Raw genomic sequence first — 23,440 nt, forward strand, 5'->3', positions numbered from 1 at the left:
CCCTGGGGTTGCTTCCAAAGTTCAGAAAACAACCCAATTCACTCCAACCCAGCTCACATATTTTAAACTGAATTCTTAAAACAGCTCATGGGTTGTCATGGTTCGAAAGTTAGGAGGAAGGGTCAGCCAGGTGTGTCCACTGGAAGGACCCAGCCACTGCAGCAGGTGGTCACTGCGCTCTGCAGGAAGCCCCCTTTCCGAGCCAGTCAGCATCAGGAAAGGAACTATGGGGAGTTGCAGGGGCCTGAGCAGGACACTCTCCACCCCAATTCTCTGATGCTGGGTATGGGTCTGTAATAAACAGAGACCCAGACCCGGGGGCGGAATGGAAAGAGAAGTGGCCCAGTCCCAAGCATCCATCCAGTGTGGGGAGGATCCTCTATTCTGAGGTACAAGATGGCATGGCAGCCGACTCTGTTACCCAGCATCTGTTCTTTGCTTGGGAAGCAGATGGCAATTGCCCTGGGTGATCCTGGCCTCCAGAGAGGCTGGTAGTGCTAACGAAGAGAGCCTGTCCCTTAGCCAGGGGACAGAGGCATCCTCAGAGGCCTGAGGGGGAGGCCATATCCAGCCTCAGACAGACTGGGATTCTCTTATCTTTTGGTGCCAATGAGATCTCTGTCCTAAGACTGAATTTCCTCATGAGGGGGCATCTTGGAGACAATACTGCCACACACCTAAGCCAGGACCCTGGGCACTAGGGTCTACCAGGTCTTTGAGGCTTCCTTCTACCACCTCTTGCCTTGGGTCAAATGTCAGCAGGGTGATGGTGCCCTCTGTCCTGACAAGAGCTCAAGGGCCCATTAGAACACCTTGGCCTTTTTCTATTCAGCCCCACCCTCAGCCTGAGCTTGGTCTGTGTGTGTCTACAGAAAGTCTGAGAAAGAGGGAGGGAACAAAAGAGAGAAAGGGAGAAAGACCAACAGACAGACAGGCACAGGCAAACCCTGACTGTCAGAGACCCACAGGGCCTCTTAACTTAATTAAACAAACGTGCTAAATACCAAGTCGGGGCTAGGCTCCAGTGCCCCTCTGTAGGGAGCACCCTGGGCTCTCTGGTGGTGCATAAATATCGGTGGAGCAGAACAGCAGCTCCAGGGCCTGAGTGTCAGCACTGAGCCTCCAGGGCCTTGTCTGACAGAGATGATATGCCCCAGGCTGCAGGACGAAGGCACGCCAGGCAGCCGCAGGTGGGGTGGAGAGAGGCTCAGCACCAGCCTCAGGGTTGAGGCTGGTCTCAAGGTAGCATTCTGGGGTGCAGAAACAAGTAGATCAAAGGTCCAGAACGGAAGCCAGTGTGGCCAGGGACAGGGAGTAGGGCACAGGGAAGAGCAGGCACCCGAGGGCAAATCTTGCGCAGTGTTGGGGCAGTGGGTATATTTCAGCTGAAGGTGATGTCCGTCTAGTCCCAGCTGGCCACAAGCTCCGAGCTTAAACCCACACTTTGGCTTCCCACAGACAGTTGGGTGGCCCTGGGAAGAGTCCTCACTCTGCCTGGGACTCCTGAAGGAGTCACCTGTCCAAGGCTGACTGCGGATCCAAGGACATGCCACATGCACAGCTGGGTGGCAGGGCATTTATCCAGAGGTGCATCTGCTCTGTCCACGGAGCTCAGGGTTGGGAGACTCCTCACCCAAAGTCCCACAAGGAAGTGGGAGCCATGAAGACAGGGTGCTCCTGCGAGAAGGCTTCAGCCTTGGGGCCCCTGAGGGAACCCGTCCTTCCTGAATCCTCACTCTCCCATGAGGATAAGCTTCTGCCCCCCCAGGGGAGTCCTGAGGTTTCCTCATGCTCCTGTCTGGGTGCACATTCATGGCTAGGGGCACAGCCTCAGGTCATCCATGCATGTCCTTACCCCTCATGGAAAAAGTACCTTTGCTTCAGATCCAGGAGAGGATGCAGGCCAGGCAGTTGCCCAGTTATCTGCCAGGTATGCCCACCTCTTCTGCACACTGCTCCCCCCTTGGGAGGCTCAGCACTACCAGGAAGGGCTCCCTCCCCAAAGTGCCAGGAAGGATTTGAGGTTGGTCTGGAATAAGTGATGAGTTTTCCTGAGGAACACGCTACGCCCTCGGCAGGGTTTCAGGTTGTAAAAATACCACTGAGAATGAGCAAAGACCTCAAGCTAGCAGGAACAAAGGTTCTTGTGTGTAGTTCCCAGCCAGCAGGGATGAGGGAGTTAGGGCAACTTTAGGGGGACACAGGGATCCTGAGTTTTCCCAACCTGAAGCCAGTCCTCATAGCTACCTCCCAAGGTTGGAATTTAGAAAGGAAAACTGGTCCAGAGAGGTTAAGAGCTCTGCCACACAGCCCATCAGACAGTAGGTGTGAGGGCCCATACGGGTAGATCCTTGGTGTATGGGAAGAAGCCTGGATTACCTCCACATCTTGGATCCCACGTGGTCTTTGAAAGCTCTTTCTGGGTGACTATATCACTCTGAAACCCAGGAGATAGTCATGGACTGAAGCCATAGAGTGTGTGTGTTGGGGGTGGGGGCAGGACTAAGAGACAGGACCATTTCTCTTACTGACAACACAGCAAACGGAAGTGCTGACTATTAGCGAGTGGCCAAGACACGGGCTGTGAACGTCTGTGAGAGCCGCGGTGATTAAAAACATGCCACCTCCCTTATGAGCCATGCCAAACAGATGCCAGTGATGCTGTGACAAGGAATGACGTTGCCAGAGCCACATGCAGACCACCACTGCTGAGCTGTAGCAATTGTCCCACAACCTTCAGCTCTCAGAGGGTGCCTGAGCTCCAAGTGGAGGGAGGGCCAGAACCACACTGCATGGAGGCCCCTGGTCCCCAATCCTGCGCCCACACCCCTAGCTTTGACACCCCTCCCTCCCAGCCCCAGCCCGTTCCAACTCCCCTGCTCTGCTTTCCTTCAGCCTTCGACAGGCAATTTACCGAAAGCCAGTTCACAGAATAGTCAATTTGTAGACTGCCAAAATTATCAGAAGGACTTGTTTCCAGTAACCTTTTCGTTTCAGCCGACTGCTTTCCATTTTTGTCCTCAAAATGGCATTTGCAGGAATGTTCAGTTTGTCTCTGTCCCTGCTGCCTGCTGTGGCAGCAGCAGGCAGAGGAGAGCGTGGGACTGTACTGTCCCTAACATATGTGGCTCTGGGCAGAAGGAGTGCAGGAGTGGCCGTCAGCCAGGCTGCCTCATGGGCCTGGAGAGGTGGAGGGAGAACCACCTCAACGAAGCCTGGCTGCTGGGTGCACCTCTGGGGAAACTAGACAAGACCCTGTTCTGGGAGCCAGCCAGCTGATTGTTAGGCTCTAGCTAGTCCTCAAAGGGGTTGTGGTCCCAGAGTTTCTGGTGGGTTTCAGCCTTGGGTAGGAAGATCAAGGTTAACAGATGTCAGGGAGAGGAGGGAGAGAAACAGAGTGGTGACCACAGACCAGCTTGGGGGGACTAGGACTGACAGGCAGCTGGCTGTCTATAGTCACCAGGCCACTAAAGTATCACCCGAGCCTCAGCTTTTAAAGATTGAGCTTTCGGGGCCAGGATATAATTTAGTGGAGGAACACGTGTTTAGCACATGCAAGTCCTTGAGGGTTATCCCCAGCACCAAAAACTAAATCAAAGATGAGAAATCAAAGTTGTGGTTGGGGAGATGACCCAATGGGTAAACTGTTCCATGCAAGCACGAGGAACTGAATTCAGATCTCCAACCACCATGTAAAAGCCTGTAGTCCCAGGACAGGAGAGGTGGAGACAGGAGGATCCCCAGGGCTTGTTGACCAGCCATTCTAGCTAATTCGGTGAGTTCTAGGCTCAGTGAGAGACCCTGTCTTAAAAAAATAAAAACATAAACAAAGTATAGAGCAACTGAAGAAGTCACCCTATAAAAGCCTCTCACTTCCACTCACAATCAAATGCATCTTCATACATACACGCACGTGCACGCATGCACATGCACACACAGAGAGATTAAATTTGTTATTTTCAGACTTTAGATTCATCTGCAGTTGTGAAAGAAATACTGCTGAAAGTTCTTACTGACATGGCAGAAACTTCAGGTCTGGGTGCACCAGCATGGTGACATTGGATTGTCCACAGATTTGCTGTCTTGTTTTGACTATACTTGGTGTTTGGAGCCTATGCATGGCAGAACCCACGTAATGGCTCACATCCTGGTCAAGGCCCACCATCACTGGTATCTGGGAAACCATTTCTAGGAGCACCTGGGAATGCTAAAATCTCCCATGCTCCATTCCATACCCCCAAAACCTGGGAAGCGCCCCAGCCTAGGCTCCCAATGTCCTCTACCTGCCCACACCTCTGTCCAAACAGAGATGCCTCGGGGCAGAGGTGGGGGACAGCAGGCTTGGGCATGGAGTGGCCACAGTGAGCAGGGCTGGTGGCTGGGCCAGAGAGGCTACAGGGAGAGACCACTGCACAGCAGGAATGAGCTCATCTTCGGCAGCTTGGACTTCCAGGACCTTCCAAGGCCCTGGTCCTACTTCTGCAGTAGCCACGAAGGAAAGAGGGTGGGCAGGCCAAAGGAAAGAGAAAGGAAGCCAGGTAAGGAGCAGATAGGCTTGGGACCAAACACAGCTGTCCCTTTCCCTCTGTATCCATGAGGGTTTGCTTCTAGGACACCCTTGGGTATCAAAACCTACGATGTGGGGGCTGGAGAGATGGCTCGGTGGTTAAAGGTGCTTGTTTGCAAAGCCTGACAGCCCAGGTTTGATTCCTCAGTACCCATGTAAACCAGATACACAAAGTGACACATTCTGGAGTCTATTTGCAGTGGCAAGAGGCCATGGTATTCCCAGCCCCTCCCTCCCTCCTTCCCTGCTTGCAAATAAGTAAAGAGAATATATTTTTTAAAACCTATGACGTTTGTGCCCCTTATGTACAGTAACATTGTACATGCCCCTCATCCTGCCATATAGTCTGTTCTGCTTTTTGAGACAGCATCTTGCTAAGTGACTCCACCTAGCCTAGAACTCTTCATCCTCCTGCCTCAGCCTCCAGAGTGCTGGGATCACAGCTTCCCTCATGGTTCCAACTCCCTCTAGATCATTTAACTCACCCAATGTTGTGGAGTGCACACCAATCGTGGCTAAACCATGTTGCCTGAGTAATAATAGTGTGCAAAAGTCTGTCCCTGCTCAGAGCAGACGTGACCATCACACAGGATGCGACTGGAGGCCACACGGAAAGTGGGAGTTGGAAAGAGGCTAAAGGGGAAGGAGGCCACATAGGGGTCCATGCTTCGCTGCATTCTTATGGGTCCAATGTGATGGCTCGACACACGACACATCCAAATTTTGCTCTTTGGAACTGTCTGGAAATGTTTTCCTGTTCCTCCCCATCCCACAAATATTTGCTATCCACAGTTGTTTGAACTTAAGCGTCGAACCCATGGGCATGAAACCAGAGCCCTGTCACCACAAACACTCCTCGTCCTGGGCCCCTTTTTGGTACCCCGAACTCTATGAACCCCTTCTCTGTTCAGAAATGATGCCTGTGAATGATATCATCTACCCACATCCACCCTACAGCAAGTTAACAGAACACCCCCACAGCAAACACTGCAAAGGAAAAGTAGAAGAGGCTTCTGGGATGGTAGACATTTGGTGGCAGTGAGCAGGGTGGGTGGGCCAGTCAACCCCACAGGGGTGGGAGTCGATTTGCTGCCCAGTGCAACCCCGTTCTCAGAAGGGCCTCTGACCTCAGTGGCAATGGTGCTCTGAATGGTGACAGCTCTCAGCAGTGCTCCAAACATACCAAGTCTGATCTTCCTCTCGACTGAGAGCATAGTCACATTCCTGGAAAACTCAATGTATGTCCAAGCCATACAAAATACACTTGGACATCTATCTTACTCGTGGAGCCAAGATCTCACTGTGTTGCCCAGGTTGCTCTTAAACTCTGGGGTTCAAACAATCCTACTTCAGCCTCCCAAGTAGTTGGAACTGCAGGCATGTGTTCTGCCACTAGCTTAGAAACGACGGCCTTCTGACTTTCTGCATTCTCACTGTTTTGGTGCTGGGAATGGAACCTGGGGCTTTGTGTATGCTAAGCATGTGCCCTGAGCCACATGCCCCGGCTCATTTTGTGGCTTAGATGTCAAAAGGAGTTTAGTCACAGGCCAGGATAATCACACAAGGATTTTCGCTCCCAGGAACACGTGGGGAGCCATGGAGAAGCCTATGGCTGCGGGGCTGGCCCTGCCCTGCCCACCGTAGGCTGCCTTGTGGCCCCGTCTTGGTACACAGGCTATACTGTGGGCCCCCAGCTCCACTTACATCTGTCCTCACATTTTTCTTCCCACAGGCTGATCTACAGAATCCATCTAGGCCGATGCTGCAAAGCTGGGTAAAGTGCTCGGTCTGTAATCCTCGCACCTGCGCACAGGCTGAGTGGGCTGTGAGTTCAAGACTAGCCTGGGCTTTAGAGTGAGACAGTATCTCAAAAACAACTCAAAGCAAAAACAAACCAACAGAAGACTGTGCTGACAGACCTAATCTGAACAGACTTTAGCACAGGTGACAAAAGCAAGGCCATAGCACGTAGAGAGTCCTCATGGTTGGCCCACTGGCCTCCTTCCTCCCTGGGGGACATGCATGCATTATGGTGGGGCTTCAAATATCCACAGGTACCACCTGACCTGGAAATGTCACAAAACAGCCAAGGACAGGGTCTTGAAGGGTTATGTGCATACCCATGTTCACAGCAGCAGCAGTATTTCTAACAGCAAAAAGACGGAGACAACCCAGTGTCTGTTGAGATGGTTCACTCAAATCACGGAGTGCTACTTAGCTATGAAAAGGAAAAAAAAAATGCCAATGCAGCTCCCTGAGTGAACTTGAGCACCCCACACAGCGACATCCGCTAGTGTCACTGTGTGACTCCATTCCTAGGAGGTCCTTAACCTAGTTTCTCGCGGTACAGAGAGAAGAGCACGCGCGGGGTGAGGGGTACATGCAGAGTTAGCGTTCAGCTCGGATGGACGGTGAGGGCAGCTGCACACCACGGGGCACACGCTTCACACGTGTATGGAGTGGCAAGACGGTGAGTGTGTGTGCTGCATCACAGCTGCCAAAGCCCTTGTCGCTGCTTTGCTAGGCCAGGCTCTGCGGGGACGGCGGGCGGCACTGGCAGGCCCTTGTGAGTAGGTGGTGACAATGGAGGGGCCTCATGTGTGAGCCTGTAGTCTGGGTGAGAGGGGAGGCTGCACCCTGCAGAGGAACTACAAGGGGAAGAGAGCTACCGAATGAGCTTTTCTGATGTGATGGGAAGAGGAGTTATGGGGAAGCCACTGGGGAGGGAACAGGATTTCCAGCACCCACCCCAGCTGACTCCTGATGTCCCCAGGGGCCACAGGGCTCTAGAGTGTACCACCATGACCTTGCTCCCCATGTCCCTTCCTGGACTGTCTGCTCCACGCAGCCAGGGCTGGCCTGACCTGTTGACAGTGACGGCCCTGCCAGAACTTCCATAGGGACTGAGCGTTCAGTGAGCATTGGGAGCTGAGATCATATCCCAATGTCCCTGAAAATGAGAGACAGATTGGGCCGTATGCATGAGCAAGGCGTTGGAGGGGCTTCTGGGGACACTGGCATTGCAGCCCCAGCTCCTCCGACGAGGTCATGGGCCCAGAAAAGGCAGGAAAGCTTTCCAGAGTCACACACCCGGGCAGGAAGAGCTGGAGCCTCTACTGGCTTTGGGGGAGGAGGGTCCTCGGAAGCCTTGTGGCTTTGAGACCAAGGAATAGCGTGGGGAGGGGCTGTATGCCCTCTGCCTGGTGGAGACCTTCAAGGGAGATGCAGGGCAAGTGCAAAGCGTCCTGGGTGAGTGGGAGGAAGAGAGAGAACAGGATCCTGTGAGGAGAGGTATCGTTCACAGGCATTCTGGGACAGCCCTCGGCAGCTGGGCAGCTTCCTTATCACCAGCAACAATGTGTCCTGGGCCCCCTGACGGTGACAATGCTGGTCTGGGTCATGAGGCAACGGGATGGGCTCGTAGCCACTGCCGCAGCAATTTCAGCTCTGACAACAGGGGCTGGGTCAGCCACTTCTGTCCAGCTCTGCAAGGGGGGCAGGCGGTTGGGGGGGTGTTGGACAAAGCACTTGTGGCTGAGTCTGGTCCCTGCCCAGGGGCACACAGCCATTGTCCCATCACCTGGGCTTTCTGGCCACCTTCCAGCCTTACGTTCCTCCTCACCCTACTTTCTGAGCACCTGCTGCCTGCCAGCCCACCCGTAAGGACAGACAGTGACCCTGAGGAAGCTACTTACCCCCAAATGGGCCCAACACATACCCAAAATGGCCGAGCTATGGGGATTCAGAGTGCAAGCTGACGTAACGACATTGTGTGGCAGGCCAGCGACCTGGGAGTACGGAGGTCTGAGGAACATGGGGCCTTTGGGAATATTGACAAAGGGCTTCCAGGGAGGGCCAATGACAGGTAGGGCACTTACTTCCTCAGCACAAGGCCTAGCCTAGTCCTTGCTGACCCCTGGGGAGCTTGGCAGGGGCCTGCACCAGCTCCACAGGGGGCGAAGCTGAGGCCTGGCACGGCCCACTTGGTCCCCTGGGAAAGTTTACAGCTGACAGGGTGCCCACAGGCAAAGCCCCTTCCTTTCTTCCTTTTATGTTTCACCTCTGCACACCTGCCAGGGGCACAAAGACAGCCGGAGATCTCGTCCTCAAAAGGCCGAGGGACTGAGTTGAGGACAGAAAGCTCCAGAGTCAGGATGAAGGTTCTACGTCTCTGTAGGGACGGTGGCGCTTTTGAGGGTGGGGGAAGGGAAAGAGCCAGCCCCAGGCTGGCCTCCAACTCCCAACCCTCCTGCCTCAGCTTCCTGAGTGCTGGTATGCACCACCATGCAGAGCATCAGGAGCCACCTTCACGTCCTGGAGTCACTCACAGGTCCTTATCTGGTTTTTCCATAGGTAGTCACAAGACCCTAAGATGGCTCAGTGCCTCTGTACTTGGATTGCTGGTGTAAGGATGGCTCCCTTCCCCCAGGATAGTCCCAAGGGACAAACACTGCACATGGTCCAAGGGTCCTCATGAAAACCCAGACTCTTCTCTTTGGCAGTAATCTCAAGGCACTATCTGGGCCCCCCGGCTAGGCCACTGGGCACCAACATGAGTCGGATGACTCCTATGTGGAATCAAAGGGGGAGTGAGGCTTGCAGAGGGAACGAGTCTCTCTCGGCCCAGGGCATGGAGAATACTGGCCACCCAGCAAGGCCACTTATTAGACCACAGCGACCAGAACGCAGTGGTTCTTTGCCCAGCCTGCAGGCCACAGGCTCCTGCTTCGTACAGCTTCCCCCTCTGCTCACTGTAACCACAGGGGAATGAAGGCATGGACCCCCAGGTTTCTGGATGGCCTTCCTGCCTAGCCCCTCATGTCGCCCTCCATAGCCCAGGATACAACCTCATCTCCCGCCCTTTCTCAGATCCCTCCAAGGCTCTGCTCAGCCCAGCACAGACGGCGAAGGCCTTTCTCTGGCACTCAGGATGGTCTCTCCCAGGCCCTGCCCATGCCTCCAACTTTTTTCTTACTTCCTTCCCCCCACACTCAAGCCTCAGCCCAGCATGGGCACTTCCAGTCAAAGCTCTCAGTATGACAGCGGATTGGGGTAGCACTTTGAAGAGGACTGTCTGGTTTCAGGTCCCAGCTCTGCCCCTGCTTGGGGGTTGCCCAGGGCGAGGGCTCTGGGACTCAGTTGTACAGTCTATACAATGGGGGTAAGAACAGCCCCACTTTCTATGGTCACTGGGGAGGTCACATTAGCTAAAGGGCCTGACATATACACACTCAGAGAACCCTGCCCTACTGGACCACCTGAAAAGTGACTCAGCTCCATCAGAAAGACCGCAGTGGGCTAAAGTGCCTGCGCTTTTGAGACTTTGCACTGATGTTATTCACACCTGCCTCACCATCAGCTTGTCAGCTCCAGTTCTGTGACCCTGCTCAGCAGCACGCTTGGCTCCATCCACAATCCATTCGCTTTACCAGATTTCCTGAGCACCATGTGCCTGGCACTTTTCTCAGTGCTGGAAGTACCAGAAGCTGGCAGGCCATTAGGCCTTTGCTGGGTACAGCTAACATTCTAGCAGTCAGGCTTGACCAAACATCAATAAAAAAGACAGAGCAGGGGCTGGAGAGATGGCTTAGCAGTTAAGCGCTTGCCTGTGAAGCCTAAGGACCCTGGTTCGAGGCTTGATTCCCCAGGACCCACGTTAGTCAGATGCACAAGGGAGCACATGTGTCTGGAATTCATTTGCAGTGGCTGGAAGCTCTGGTGTGACCATTCTCTCTCTCTCTCTCTCTCTTTGTCTCGCCTCTTTCTCTCTCTGTCTGTCACTCAACACAACAACAACAACAACAACAAGACAGAGCAGTAGAATGGGAAAACCAGTCCAGCAGAGAAGGGCAACAGAATGTCGGTGTCAGTGTGAGGTCTGAAGCTTTAGACCTGGTGGGTGGAGCAACGCTTGGGAGGAGGGAGAAAGGAGTCAGGACAGTCCCATTCAGTGGATCAACGAATGCATCCATGGATGGCTGGTGGGACAGGTGTGTAGGTAGGTGGATGGATGAATGGTTGGTTACATGATGGGATAGATGGATGGATGGATGGTAAGATGATGGCATGAATGGACAGTTGGTTATACATGAAGGAATGGATGGATGGATGGTTGGTTACATGATGAGATAGATGGATGGATGGTAACATGATGGGGTTGGTTACACATTAAGTAATGGAAGGATGGATGAATAGATAGTTGGATGGAGGGACAAATAGTTTAAATAGTTGGTTGGATGGATATACAGGTACACAGGGGCCTGCTTCAGTCTGCCAAGCTGCTGGCACCTTATTCCGCAAGACCCCACAGTCCTATTGCCTGAGCTCAAGCCCCAGGAAGTGACATGCCCATGAGTCCAGCACGTGATGACAAAGACACCACTGCAGTTAGTTGCAGTCTGGAAGGGGCCGACCTTCATTAGGATGTAGTTGACTAAGCCATTGATGGTAGCAGGTTGGATCAAGAAAGTGGTTATGGAAGACCTCACGATTTCCCCATTCGATGACTACATCTTACCCTCTCATCATCATTCCTTATCCCATTTGCCAGGCCACCTTCATGGGTGACTGAGCCCTGGTCAGGCCCCTACTCCTCTCAGTGACAAGTCTAGCTTCCATAACCCACATCAGGGTGGGTTCAAAGGGCACATGGGAGTGGATCTATGTCTATGTGGGTCTATGTGGAACATGCCTCTGGGCCAAGACATTCAGATCAGGCGATGCATGGGGACACTGAAGCAAGCATGTCCCAGACCTGGGGTGTGACATGTGGTGGGAGGGACAATGCTGCCAAAGGTACAGCAGGATCAGAGTTGAGTTGCTTCCCTCTCTTCACCTCCCCTTCCGGCTCTGTACAATCGATCATGCCACCATCGCAGCACCTGGGTGAGGAAGCGCCAGGGAACTGAGGTGCAGGAAGGGCTCTGAAGCTGCACTGGGTGGAGGCAGCATGTGCTGGAAGGCCCCGGGTCTGGTCTTGGCCCTGCCCTGGTTCTGGTGGGATAAAATAGTGAACAAATACAGGTTGCCAAGTGTCTAGCAGGCAGCCATGGCAAGGTCCACTGGGCTCCAAACCCTTCTGCAGGAGCAAGAGGAAAAGCTCCCCTCTGGCCCTCCCCCAGCCAGCTTGGACTTCTGGTGATGTAGGAGGAGCTGGAAGGTAGGGAGGGCCCAGCCTGGGGGAGGCTTGAGAGCTGGAGAAGGGTGAAGATACCCTCTGGGGAAGGAAAGCTTCTGGGATGGGGGTGGGGTGGGGGCGGATTACTGATTCTGTGGCATGCCCAGCCTATCTCCCAGGCAAGCAAACAAGATAGGCTCAGTGCCCAGGCCAGCAAGGTTGCCCCTAGGCCATAGGTTCAAATGTAGCCCTGGAGGGGGTACTGTATAGAAACTGTCCTCCCATCGGAATGACAAGGCTACTGGTGGGAGGAGCTTATCCCTAAGTCCATCAACCTCAGCTGGCCAAGACCGCCACCTGGAAACCTCACCAGATCCTGAGGCCTTAGCCCCAGGAGTCTCTAGCAGAATGACCCAGTACTGGTTTTCAAAGTGGCTCAGTGATTCCAGTGACGGACTATACTCCTGGGCAAATACACACCACTCTGTTTTCCCATCTCCAAGATGGGGGTGTCTTCATGTCTGCCCAGACCAAGCCTCGTGAGAATCGTATCCCTGGGTGCTAGAGATGAAGCCTTGGGCCAGTTGCTAGCCTCAAAGACTGGTATATTTCATACTAACGGCACCTCCCCTCCTAGGGATTTAACCCCTATAATTGTGAGGTTCTGTGACATTAGGGCCCCTGGGCCAGGCACAGGTGTGGGAGTTCAGAGAGAGCTGCTGGAGATGGGCTTGCTTCCCGAGCCCAAGGAAAGGTTTACTATCTGTTTCCAAAGATTCAGCCCAGGTTTTGTCACAGGAAGTCAGCGCTCAGACGTGCTTTGCCCAGAGCAACAAACCAATTCGTGGACTTTTCCACTGGAAGCGCAGACCCGGAGCTGGCAGCCATTCTGCGCGCTCCTGCGCCACCTAGCCCTGCTGACTGCTGACGCACCACAAGGCAGTGTTTACTTTCCTCCAGGCTCATTAGCATAAGACCCGCCCCTCAAAAGGAGGCGAAGGGGCACAGGCTAACCAGTGTTTCCGCAGATTCCTGCAGGGGCATGGTGGCTCAGTGAGTTGTGAGGCCTGGGGTGCCCCCAGAAAGCACCACACTGCTCTAGGATCTCATTTGCTACTTTTGGAGACGGGTCCCAGCTCAAGAACATTCTAACCCATGCTCTAACCTCACAAGATCTGAGGTCACCAAATGGTGCCCAACAGCCCCCAGCACGGGTCAAGCAGCCCAGGCTCCTTGAGGAGGGCAAAGGCTGTCCATCCCAGAACTTCACCCTGTATAGCCCCAGCGAGCAGGAAGCTGGCAGCTGGACCCCACTGCTTTCCCCTACCCCGGAGGCCTGGCATGACCAAGCAGGGCTTTACTTCCGTAAATACCCAAGCCCGTGATGTCACCACCTGGTGCAGACTTTAACTGCCTCTGTCACTGGCATCAGGCCTAGCTGAGAGAAGCTTTGCACCCACTCAGAACACCTGGGAGCGACAGCTGGACACTGCTGCCACCTTCACCAGTCCATGGAGGGCATGGCCTCCTGCCACAGCCTCCACCTGCCGCCAGCCTGCCATCCAGGACGGCTGAGGAGCAAGGTAGGGGGGCTACCAGAGCTTTCCTGGAACGGTTGTATTGCCAGCTGTGCCACAGGCTAAGACTGCAGCTGTGGTCTGGGGACCCTGTGTGTGGATTTAGGGGGGTGCTGTCAGAGCTTTCACAACCTAATGAAGCCTCGGTGACTAACAACCTTTTCCTCACCGTCACCGCCACCGCCGCCGCCGCCTCTGCCACAGGGGACAAACACCAGCATCCCTGCTCCCTTAGCAAGCCACCTGCACATCACCAGCCCCTCCCCGTCATAGAGCCCCTCACTCTGGCTCGCAGTCGGGCTGCAGACCCTCTGGCCCTAGGCTTCATGATCAACCTGTCACATATACTCACAAACAGCGTCTTCGGCTGGCCATCCTGTCTGAGCGGGTCCTCTCCTCTCCTCTCTCTCTCTCTCTTTCTCCCTCTCGAGCTGGGGAGGCTCAACTGGGTTAAGAGGAGGAGCAGGGTGTTCAGGCGAGGTAGAAGGAAAGCAAATGAAAGCGAAGGACAGTCACTTTCCTGGAGCTGGCGGGTTCACCCAGGAAGCTGGGATAGGAAAGAGGAAGGGCAGTGGCAGCAGTATCCGGAGGGGTCTCCGCTCTCAGGGTTTACACTGTACCCAGGAGCCTGAAAAGACAGCGAGTCACCATGGTCGCCAGGTTGGGCGGGGGCGTCTGCCTCGCTGCTACCTGGGACTTCCTTGGGATTTTTCCCTCCCGCACATCCGGGGATGCAGGGTGCGGGGAGGAGAAGGGGAGGGGGTGTCAGTGCCTGTTTGCTCTCGCAGCATCCGGGAGGAGGGGCGGGAGCACAGCAGCCTCCCCCACCTCCCTGCTCCCAAGGAGCAACGTAGTGCGGCCACGCTGGACCAATCGCCAAAGCGCTCGTCACCATGGCAACTGCAGCATCAGCTGAGGCCGCCCTGTGGCGCATCTCTGCAAAATCACTCGTCTGCATGCTAAAGCCAGGCGGCCCCTTACTGGACCGTGCTTGGAAACCTGGAAATCTGTTGCTAAAAGGCACGATGATGACAAGGCTTTCCAGGGCGGCTTCTCTGTTCCTGGCACAGAAGCATAGGAGCCGCTGAACACAGTGAGCTCTCTCACGCTCTGAAGTTAAGGCCAAGGCCAAGGCTGGTCCTGCCACTTAAGAGCCACGAGATGTTGGCAAGCGCGTGCTGCCTGGCAGTCTCAGTTGTGCTACTGTGAAATGGGATTGTGACAGCTGTGTGACAGGGTTCCAGGAGGGCTGACCACGCACTGTAGCACAAACCACCAGTGTCAGCCCCTACCTAAAGGGAGTTGGGCTTAGGCTGGAGACAGTTTCTGATACAGTGTGCTGACCCTCCCTCCCTCCCTTCCTGCTTCCCTCCCTCCCTCCCTTCCTGCTTCCCTCTCTCCCTCCCTCACTTCCTTCCTTCCTTCTTCCCTCCCCCTCCTTCCCTTCCTTCCTAACTTTCTGTAATCCTTCCTTTGCTCCCACCTTCCTTCTTCCCTCCCTCTATCCCTTCATTTCTCCTTCCTTGCTTTTTTCATTCCTTCCTTCCTTTGTTCCTCCCCTCCCTCCTTCCTTCCTCCCTTCTTTCCTTCCTTCTTTTCTCCCCCCTCCCTCCCTCCCTCCCTCCCTCCCTTCCTTCCTTCCTTCTCCTTCTTCCCTCCTTGGTCACCTATGGGTGACATTCCACATATAAACTACCACATGAAGGAATGGAATCTAAGTGGTCTCAGGCCCTCATTCTCAAGTGCAAGTACTCTTGACTGCTGAGCCATCTCCCCAGCCCAAGGAATGCTTTGCTATGCATTAGACAATGAATACCCCAGAGAGACTATCATCTGCTTATAACTGACCCAGGTTCTACAGCTGATAGATGGCACTCTTGGCAAAGCTGCCTCCGGGGTAGAAATATGTAGAAGAGTGACACAATCTACACATGAATGACCTGGCTGGGACTGGCAGCTGTGGCTTCTGTTCTATTTTCTTCATTCTGTTCTCTGTAGACTCTCAAACCCACTAAAGTTAGGAGAAGGAATGTTGCTGCTCCTTTGAGTTCCAACGCAGAGACGGTGAGGCACATGCCTGAGGGTGCACAGCAGACAGGGTCAGAGGTCAGACTAGGGCCTTGTTTATCTGGCTCTGTCTTCCTGTATGTAGTGTGGTTGTTGCTAAGGCAACTGGGTGTTCAAGGTGCAGAACAGCAGGCGGTATCCAGATCTGCAAGGGTCTTTAAGAATGGCCAGTCTTCCTATACCCTGGGCTGTCCTCCCTGAGAGAAATGCTGTCATAGGAGTCACTCACATTTTTGTGCAAGACTCACCTCTCTCCTTGCTGGAATTGAATTAGATTTTATCATCAAGCTAGGAATATTGCTCTGTTGTCAGAAGGGCGCTTTTTGTCCCCTTGCTTCAGTAGCTGAGTGGATCTCGTAAGTTAAGTACTCCAGGAAGCAGGAATAATTAACCATGCTGTTAAGGGAGGCTCTCACATAGCTGGGGGAGGAGGGGGTTCCTCTAACATTGATGCAACAGCCGACCCATGTGCCTCCTGAGCCTGTGTTCCGCCAATGCCCCTTTCAGCCTCCTTGAAGCGGGGCTTCTTTTCCCATTGCAGAGGAGGAAACAGCCGCAGAGGGAGAACTGGGCTGTCCTGAGTGCAGTCGGCTTCCAGACCCCCTTCCTGGGCTTCCTCTGGCCTCTCTGGGAACCTGTGACACCCATCAGCTCATCTGTTACTTTTATGGCCCCTCCCCCACCAGTGCACATGCCTTTCCCTCTGTGCTAGACTGTATTTCATAGGAGAACAAGTGCCAAAGACCCCAGCATTCAGAAACAGTCCCCATGATTGCAGGATTATACTAAGCAACATATACCACATGCCAGAAGCTATTTTTATGTCTTATTTCTGTGCCCAGCATAGGGCCAGGTAAGGCACCAGAGCCTCCAGAAACCATACAGCCAAGATCCCAGCTGGACCTCTGACCTGAGACCCATCATTGGGTCAGGAAGCGACAGAGACTGTGGGAGCATACTGTGGCCAGACAAGGGTCAGACTGCTTGGCCCAACTTTCTGGCTGTGAAGCCCAAGGGCATGAGAGATTCCAAGGTCACATAGTCAGAAGGGGGCACTACAGGTGGATGCTCTTGTCTTTCTTGGCTTCTTCAACTGTGATCAGATGCCTGAGGTGGTAGGGAGTGGCAGCCAGCCTTAGCAATGCTGCCTCCCCCCCCCCCCCGGCCTGGGCTAAAGACACAAGACCACCCACCTCTGCAGGCTGGAATTGACACAGGGGGACGTTCCCCTTGTCACAGCTCTCTACTGCACTCAGCAAGCACTCCCTAGGGCTCTAGAAATGCCCGTGCCCCCATACACCTTCCATGGTTCCAGAAACTTCCCATCTAGGACTTCTCCCCTTCCATCGACTGGAAAATTCCAACCTGCAGGCCGACAGGGACGTTCAAGCAGAGCATCTCCCTCCTGCAATCTCCGGCCATCTGTCCCTAGAGCGGGAGCACAACAGCGTTCGGGAAGGGAAGAGTAGGGAAGGCTGGATCACATGAATAAGAGATGGCTTTCGGGCAGGAGGCCAGGGGCCAGGGTCTCTACTGTCACATAGGGAGAAGGGACCCTGTCCTCAAACACACTGCCCCTCAGGTGGCCACCAGTCCATTTGTGAAATGACAGCCAGCATGATTCTACTTGCTCAAGCATCCAAATCACATATTCTTTAAGTCCCAGCATTCTATTTCCTTTTTGCTGAGACTTTACATTTTAAGCAAACAAAATGCAAATTGGCAAAGGACATGGACATCTATCTATTCTCTTGAAATAAAGTTTGCCTCACCACACCCCTGCCTCTTACACCCCTCGCTCATTTCTGCAGAGCTGAATGCTCTCATTTGTGTGGAGCGCATCTTTCTAGCACTTTTCTATGCATTTATGTGCATATGCACGCAGGCAGAAAATATAAATTATTACATGGAAAAACAGACCATGATATGATTTTTCAAAAAGTATTTAAAATGTGCAGGATGGTATCGTGAACTCCAATGTATCTGTCACGCATAAGGAGCCATACATGATGAATATGCTGGAAACCTTCAGGTCATTGCTTCTGTTATATTCCCTCCCCAGCCCTGGCTCTCGGCCTCACAGTGAGCTCGTGGATTCTCTGTAATGAATCTTCCTACACAGTTCTCCCACATAGATAGGTATCCTCAAGCCATACAGACAACTGTGAGTGCTTTAAGCTTTACATAATGGAGTCACATTGCATGTCGTTTTCTGCAGCTATCTCCCCGCTCCACATCACTGGAGGGCGGAATCACAGGATCTCTGACCCACAAGCTCTTCTGGGTGCATTTCCAGATCACACGCCTGTCAAATCACAGCTGTGGTGGGGCTGTGGGTAAGAGAAAGAGCTCCTGAGGCAGCCCATTGCTGGCCCTCCTAACATCTCTACCCATCCCCCCTCACGTGCAGGCAGCCTGGGAAAGAGGATGTCACTGAAAAACAATTATCTTTGGAAATGTGCGTGGGCTTCTGGAAGCTTGGAGAAGCACTCCTTCTGCAGTGAGCCAGGTATCACCTAGGGGCTCTGTACCTGTCTTGGGTGTGCTGGTGCAGGGAGAGGAAGATGAGATTCTTGTCCCAAGACAGCTGAGCAGTCCTGCCATGCCCCGGGGTACAGTGGCTGCTTTATGGTGCTGGGTTTAGAGCTCTGGTCAGAAGAGATGCACAGGACTGACATCGGTCCTCACTGGCACAGTACCGTACCCACAGGCACCCATGCTGCACTGGGGAGGCTCTGGAGGGGAAGCAGGAGAGACTGTGCACTGGCCACTGAGACTTCTGCTAAACGCTGCATCCTCTGGAGGGAGTCAGTAAGCATTCCCAAAGCAGTCAGGGAGAGGGTAGGAAAAGCAGGAACTAGAGAAGGTACACTGGGAGCTGCTCCCCAAGATTCCTGGGCCAGCGGTTCAAGGCCATCAAGGAACAAACCTAAAATGCTAGCACCCTCAGCTGGGGCTCCCTCCCCCACCCAATCGGTACAGATCCCCTCCTTACTTCATCCGTGCCCACACCTTCCAGTGATCAGAAGATGAACACATTCATGAAGACAGGATCCATCCCTGCCAATGAGGAACTTGAGGCTGGGAATTACAGCCTCCCTCTTCGCACAGAGAAGTGCAGTGTTGGAAGGGCTCTCCGGGCCTTGTGAGCCCCCCTTTCTAAATGTAAACTTGCTTCCTGGCTCACTTTCGACTTAAAGGGTTTTTCACTTATTATTTATTTACTTACAAGGCAGGGTCTCATGCAGCCTAAGTTGGCCTCACACTCCTTATGCAGCTGAGACTGACTCTGAACCTGCTCCCACTTCTGAGTGCTGGGATTAAAGGCCAGGCCATCATAGCCAGTTTATGCAGCGCTCTTTGATGGGACCCAGGGCATACATAGCAAACTCTACCAACTGAGCCACATGTTCAGCTATCACTTTATGGATGCTTCCATTGAAAAACAAAGCTTTGATCAGAGTCATAAGCTATGTACTTGATGACCCAACCACTTCCCTCCACCACTGCACATCCATGTGAACACAGCCATGGAGGAAACTGCTTATCCAGTGCTCACATAGCCTAGTGGCCTGGGGGCCAACCTGGGAACCCTAAGCTGTGGGGATGCCAGGCAAGGGTTGGGCAGAAGGGCCACATGGTACTGGGCTATGTGGAGGGGGACCAGTGAGTGAGGGCCACCATCACATGAGGTAAAACTGACTCAGGCTTTCTTTGAGGTCCAGATAGGCAGGAGTACCTGAGTGTAAGGACCCTGCCGCTTCAGGGAAAAGGAGGGCCAAGCATGGTGTGATGCATGCTCTGTTCTTGCCACCCCCTCCCACAGCGCCTAGGGGCTCAGTAGGTAGTTGGTATACAAACATGAGAACTTGAGTCTGGATCTCCAGAGCCATGTACAAATGCAGGACAAGGTGACATAGGCCTAGTGCTGAGGAGGTAGAGACAGGGAATCTTTGAGGCTTGCCCACAAGCCAGTTGGCAGAATCATTGAGCTCTGAAGATCCTGTCTCAAAAAATAAGGTGGAAGCTCCAAGCACAGCTTTAGTTGGGCCTTTATGAGGCAGGCTGAGTCCAGTGCTGGCCTTGGTGACAGAGACACTCTTAGCATGAACTTGAGCTTAGACGTGAGAGTTGTGAGCTGTGAGGAGAGAGGCTGCCTGAGGAGGCTGGGGCAGGGGAGGGAATGATGGTTTCCTATACACCTACTGGAGTCTCTGGAGCCAGCCATTCCTGAATCCTGATAGTACTCTTCCCTCAAGCCAGTGTGAAGTGGGCTTTCTCTATAACAAATGCCCCCTGACAGTTACATTCATCCCGCTTATTCATAGGGGGTATGTTCCAAGATACCCCAGAAGATATGTGAAACATGGATAGCACTGGCTCATATATGTGCTAGGTTTTTTTCCTATATATACCTACCCTATGATAAAGTTTAATTTGTAAACTTTAATGTATATCAGGTATGATAAGAGAATAACAATAACCACCAATAAAGTAGAGCTGGCTAACAACATTTTGTAGCAAGAGACCTCAGCCATGCTACTCACAGCACACAAGTTACAATGCATGAATCATTTCTAGAATTTTCTATTCAATATTTTCAGACCTCACTTTGCCCTCAGGTACCTGGAACTGCAGAAGGAGAAACTGAGGACAACAGGGGAAGGCTGCCATATGATAACTAAGATATTATGTGACTGTTTCAATGGGTTTGTGTACACAATGGAGGGTGCAGAACTCTGAGCATAAGGGCAGCACATCTGAAGATGAGTGTTTCCTGGAGGAAGCTGAGGCCTGAAGGACGTAATGGTTAATTGCCATTACCAACTTCACAGGATGTAGAACCACCCAAGAGACAAATCCCTGGGCATGTTTGTGAGGGAGTTTGTAGATTAGGTTGAGGTGGGAAGACCTCCCCTAACTCTGAGTGTCACCATTCCATGGGCTGGTTTCCTGTACTGAATAGAAAAGGGAAAATGAGATGAACATGCACTTTCTGCTCCCTGATGGTGGCCAGCTGCTTCAAAACCCTATAACCATGTCTTTCCTGACACTGTGGACTGTATCCCCTTTTGTAAGCCAAAACTGACCCTTTATTAAACTGTTTCTTGTAGGTAATTTTGTCATAGCAATGAGAAAAGACACACACACGTATAAAATTGTGTGGGATCATTGCTGTGATAAGAGTGACCTGTGGTTTAGAGGCCTTTTGACTTTGTTGGTGGGAGAGATATGGAAAAAGTACAACTTTAGGCTAGAAAGTGCCACAAATGCTATAGGCAGAGCTTAATAGGCCAATCTAGTGGGCATTTGTAAGACCGGAATGCCAATGAAATGTGGATAGTAGAGGCCTGACCCATGAAGTTTCAGAAGGGAACAATGTACCAGGAACTGGGCTATAGACCATTTGTGTGATATTCTGGCAAAGAAACTGGCTGTATTCTGCCCATGTCTGAGAACTTAAGGGAATGTGAATAATGGACAACTTGTTTGGCAGAGGAAATTTCAACACAGGATAACATTCAGGCTGGGACATGACTACTGCTTTTTGCTCTCATCCAGATCTACAGTGAAAGAGAGATCAAAAAGTACTATAGAAAGATGAAAAATGTACAATGTGGCAAGAAAAAGAGCATGAACAAATAAGATGTTAAAGATGAGGCAGGATCAAAAATAGCTGGTGGCTGGAGAGATTGCTTAGTGGTTAAAGTGCTTGCCTGTGAAGCCTAAGGTTCAATTCTCCAGGTCCCACATAAGCCAGATACACATAGGAGTGCATGCATCTGGAGTTTGTTTGCAGTAGCCAGAGACACTGGTGTGCCCATTCTCTCTCTTTCTCTCTCCCTCCCTCCCCTCTCTGTCTCTAATAAATAAAAATAAATAATTAAAAAATAAAAACAGCTGTAATTGTTGATGAGATTAACACCATTAAATTGAAACCTAGTGCTTTACACTGGGGCAGTAGGAAAGGTTTCTTGAGGTCAACACCCATCCGCTAAAGAGTCCACCTTGCAAATTCATTTGAAAAGAGAGTAGCTAATCTGAGTATGTCACTTAAAGGTTTCGCTTAAAGGAGTTTCCTGCTCTTAAGCAACTTCCTGGGAGAGTGTCTCCCCAGGATCAGTATGGGGGGACACAGAGAAGATGATGCAAATGTTATCCAAGGGGCCAGACCCCATCCCAAGCTGACAGCAGAACTTGGCAGCATCATTCATCTTTTACTGGCTTTGCAGGCATGAAGAAAGTGAGACCGTGGTGGGGTGGCCTCGTGGAGTACTGCACCACATCTCCAGGGAACCTCTGAGGCCAGCGTGTGTCAGTTTGGAGATCACTGGGTGAAACTGTGAAGGTGAACCCTAAGTTGCAATGGAGACCTCAGGATACTGGAGATGCCAGCACAGTGATGCTAGCTGAGGAAAGCTGCACATAGGAAGTAAAGCCAGCCCAAGAGAGGCTCTGTATGCTGCAGGCAGCAGAGCTGCCAGGAAGGGTTCCCCAAGCCCAGGTGATCCCATCATGAGCCCCAAATGCCAGACAGGGAACTGCAAGATTTATGGCACTTGCTCTGCTCGATTTCAGTACTGCTTTTGTCCAATCTTTCCTTGCTATGCCCCTGTTCTGCCCTTTTTGAATGGTAATGTTTACTCTGTGCCATTGTGTATTGGACATATGTAGATTTTTGTATGCATATGTATGTGTATGATATGTGTGTGTGAGCATGTTTATGTGAGTGTGAGTATATGCATATCTCAGCATGCGTGTGGAGATCAGAGGACAACTTTCTGGGGGCAGACCCTGCCTTTTGCCTTGTTTGAGGAAGGGTTTCTCATTCTTGAGGTTCAGTGTTTCTTCAGCCATAGTTGCTGGTTCACAAGCTCTGGGGAAATTCACCTGTCTCCTCCCCTCCCATCTCACAGTCAGTGTGCTGGGTCACCTGAGCCTACCATGGCTTCCAGCTTTTACATGGGGTCTGAGGACACAGTCTCAGGTACTTAGTTTCACAGTAAGTTCTTTTGTTCACCGACAAAGCTCCCCATACTTTTTCTTTTCTTTTTTTAATATTTTATTTTTATTTATTTAATTATTTTGGAGAGAAAGAGAGAGAGAGAAAAAAAAGAGAATGGGCACACCAGGTCTTCTAGCCACTGCAAATGAATTTCAGACGCATGTGCCACCTTGTGCATCTGGCTTATGTAGGTCCTGGGGAGTCAAACCTGGGTACTTTGGTTTTGCAGGCAAGTGCCTTAACCACTAAGCCATCTCTCCAGTCCTCTTTTGTTTGAAGTTATAGGAGCTCACAGTTAAGAGACTGTCTGAGTCTCAAAAGAAACTCTACACTTACACTTTTGGGGCTGTTGAAGTTATGATTTAAAAGTGACACATTTATATAGCCGGGTATGGTGGCGCATGACTTTAATCCCAGCACTCAGGAGGCAGAGATAGGAGGATTACAGTGGTGAGTTTGAGGCCACCCTGAGACTACATAGTGAATTCCAGGTCAGCCTGGGCTACAGTGAGACCCTACCTCGAAAAACCAAAAAAAAAAAAAAAAAAAAAAAAGTGATACATTTATATGCCAAGTTGACAAGGGGTAAACTTGTGATAGTTAATATTGTCAACTTGACAGGATCTAGATCTAGAATCACCTAGGAGACAAATCTCTAGGTATGTTTGTGAGGGAGCTTATTGATTAGGTTAATTGAGGTATGAAGAGTCACCCTAAATGTGAGCAGCACCATTCCATTAGTTGGGGTGCCAGCCTGAGCAAGAGAGGAGAGTTGAGCTGAGCACCAGCATTATCTCTGCTTCCCGACTGTGGCTGCAATGTGACCAGCTGCCTCCCCACCACGAGGGGCTGTGTCATTGAAAACTGTGAGCCAAAGTAGACTCTTCTTCCCTTACACTGATTCTCGCCTGATAATTTGGCCATAGACATGAGAGAAGAAACTAATACGAAGAGTGAACAGAAGACTGCCAGTGGACTACATGTGGAAAAGCGTAGTTTCAGGTGGAATAGCATGTCCCAAGACTCAGAGGTGAGAAGAAACACTAAAGCTCCCCCTCCTGGAACTAGGACCTCACTGCAAGGGTAACAGGAAGCCACACAAGGGT

At 52.0% G+C, this 23,440-nt stretch overlaps 1 protein-coding gene across 4 annotated transcripts in view; it reads right to left on the reverse strand.

The window, feature by feature from the left end:
* Positions 1-23,440, reverse strand: part of Iqsec1 (IQ motif and Sec7 domain ArfGEF 1) — a 336,067-nt gene that overhangs the window by 129,370 nt on the left and 183,257 nt on the right. For 2 of the 4 annotated variants that reach the window (XM_045153620.1, XM_045153618.1), the window contains exon 1: positions 13,614-13,990. The exons of the other annotated variants lie outside the window; for them this stretch is intronic. In XM_045153620.1, coding sequence (XP_045009555.1) covers positions 13,614-13,636 — 23 coding nt within the window. In that variant the 5' untranslated portion in view covers positions 13,637-13,990. Of the gene's footprint in view, positions 1-13,613; positions 13,991-23,440 lie in introns of those variants that run through there. 4 annotated transcript variants of the gene reach the window in all.

This window comes from Jaculus jaculus, chromosome 6 (genome assembly GCF_020740685.1).
Source record: "Jaculus jaculus isolate mJacJac1 chromosome 6, mJacJac1.mat.Y.cur, whole genome shotgun sequence".
Lineage (NCBI taxonomy): Eukaryota > Metazoa > Chordata > Mammalia > Rodentia > Dipodidae > Jaculus > Jaculus jaculus.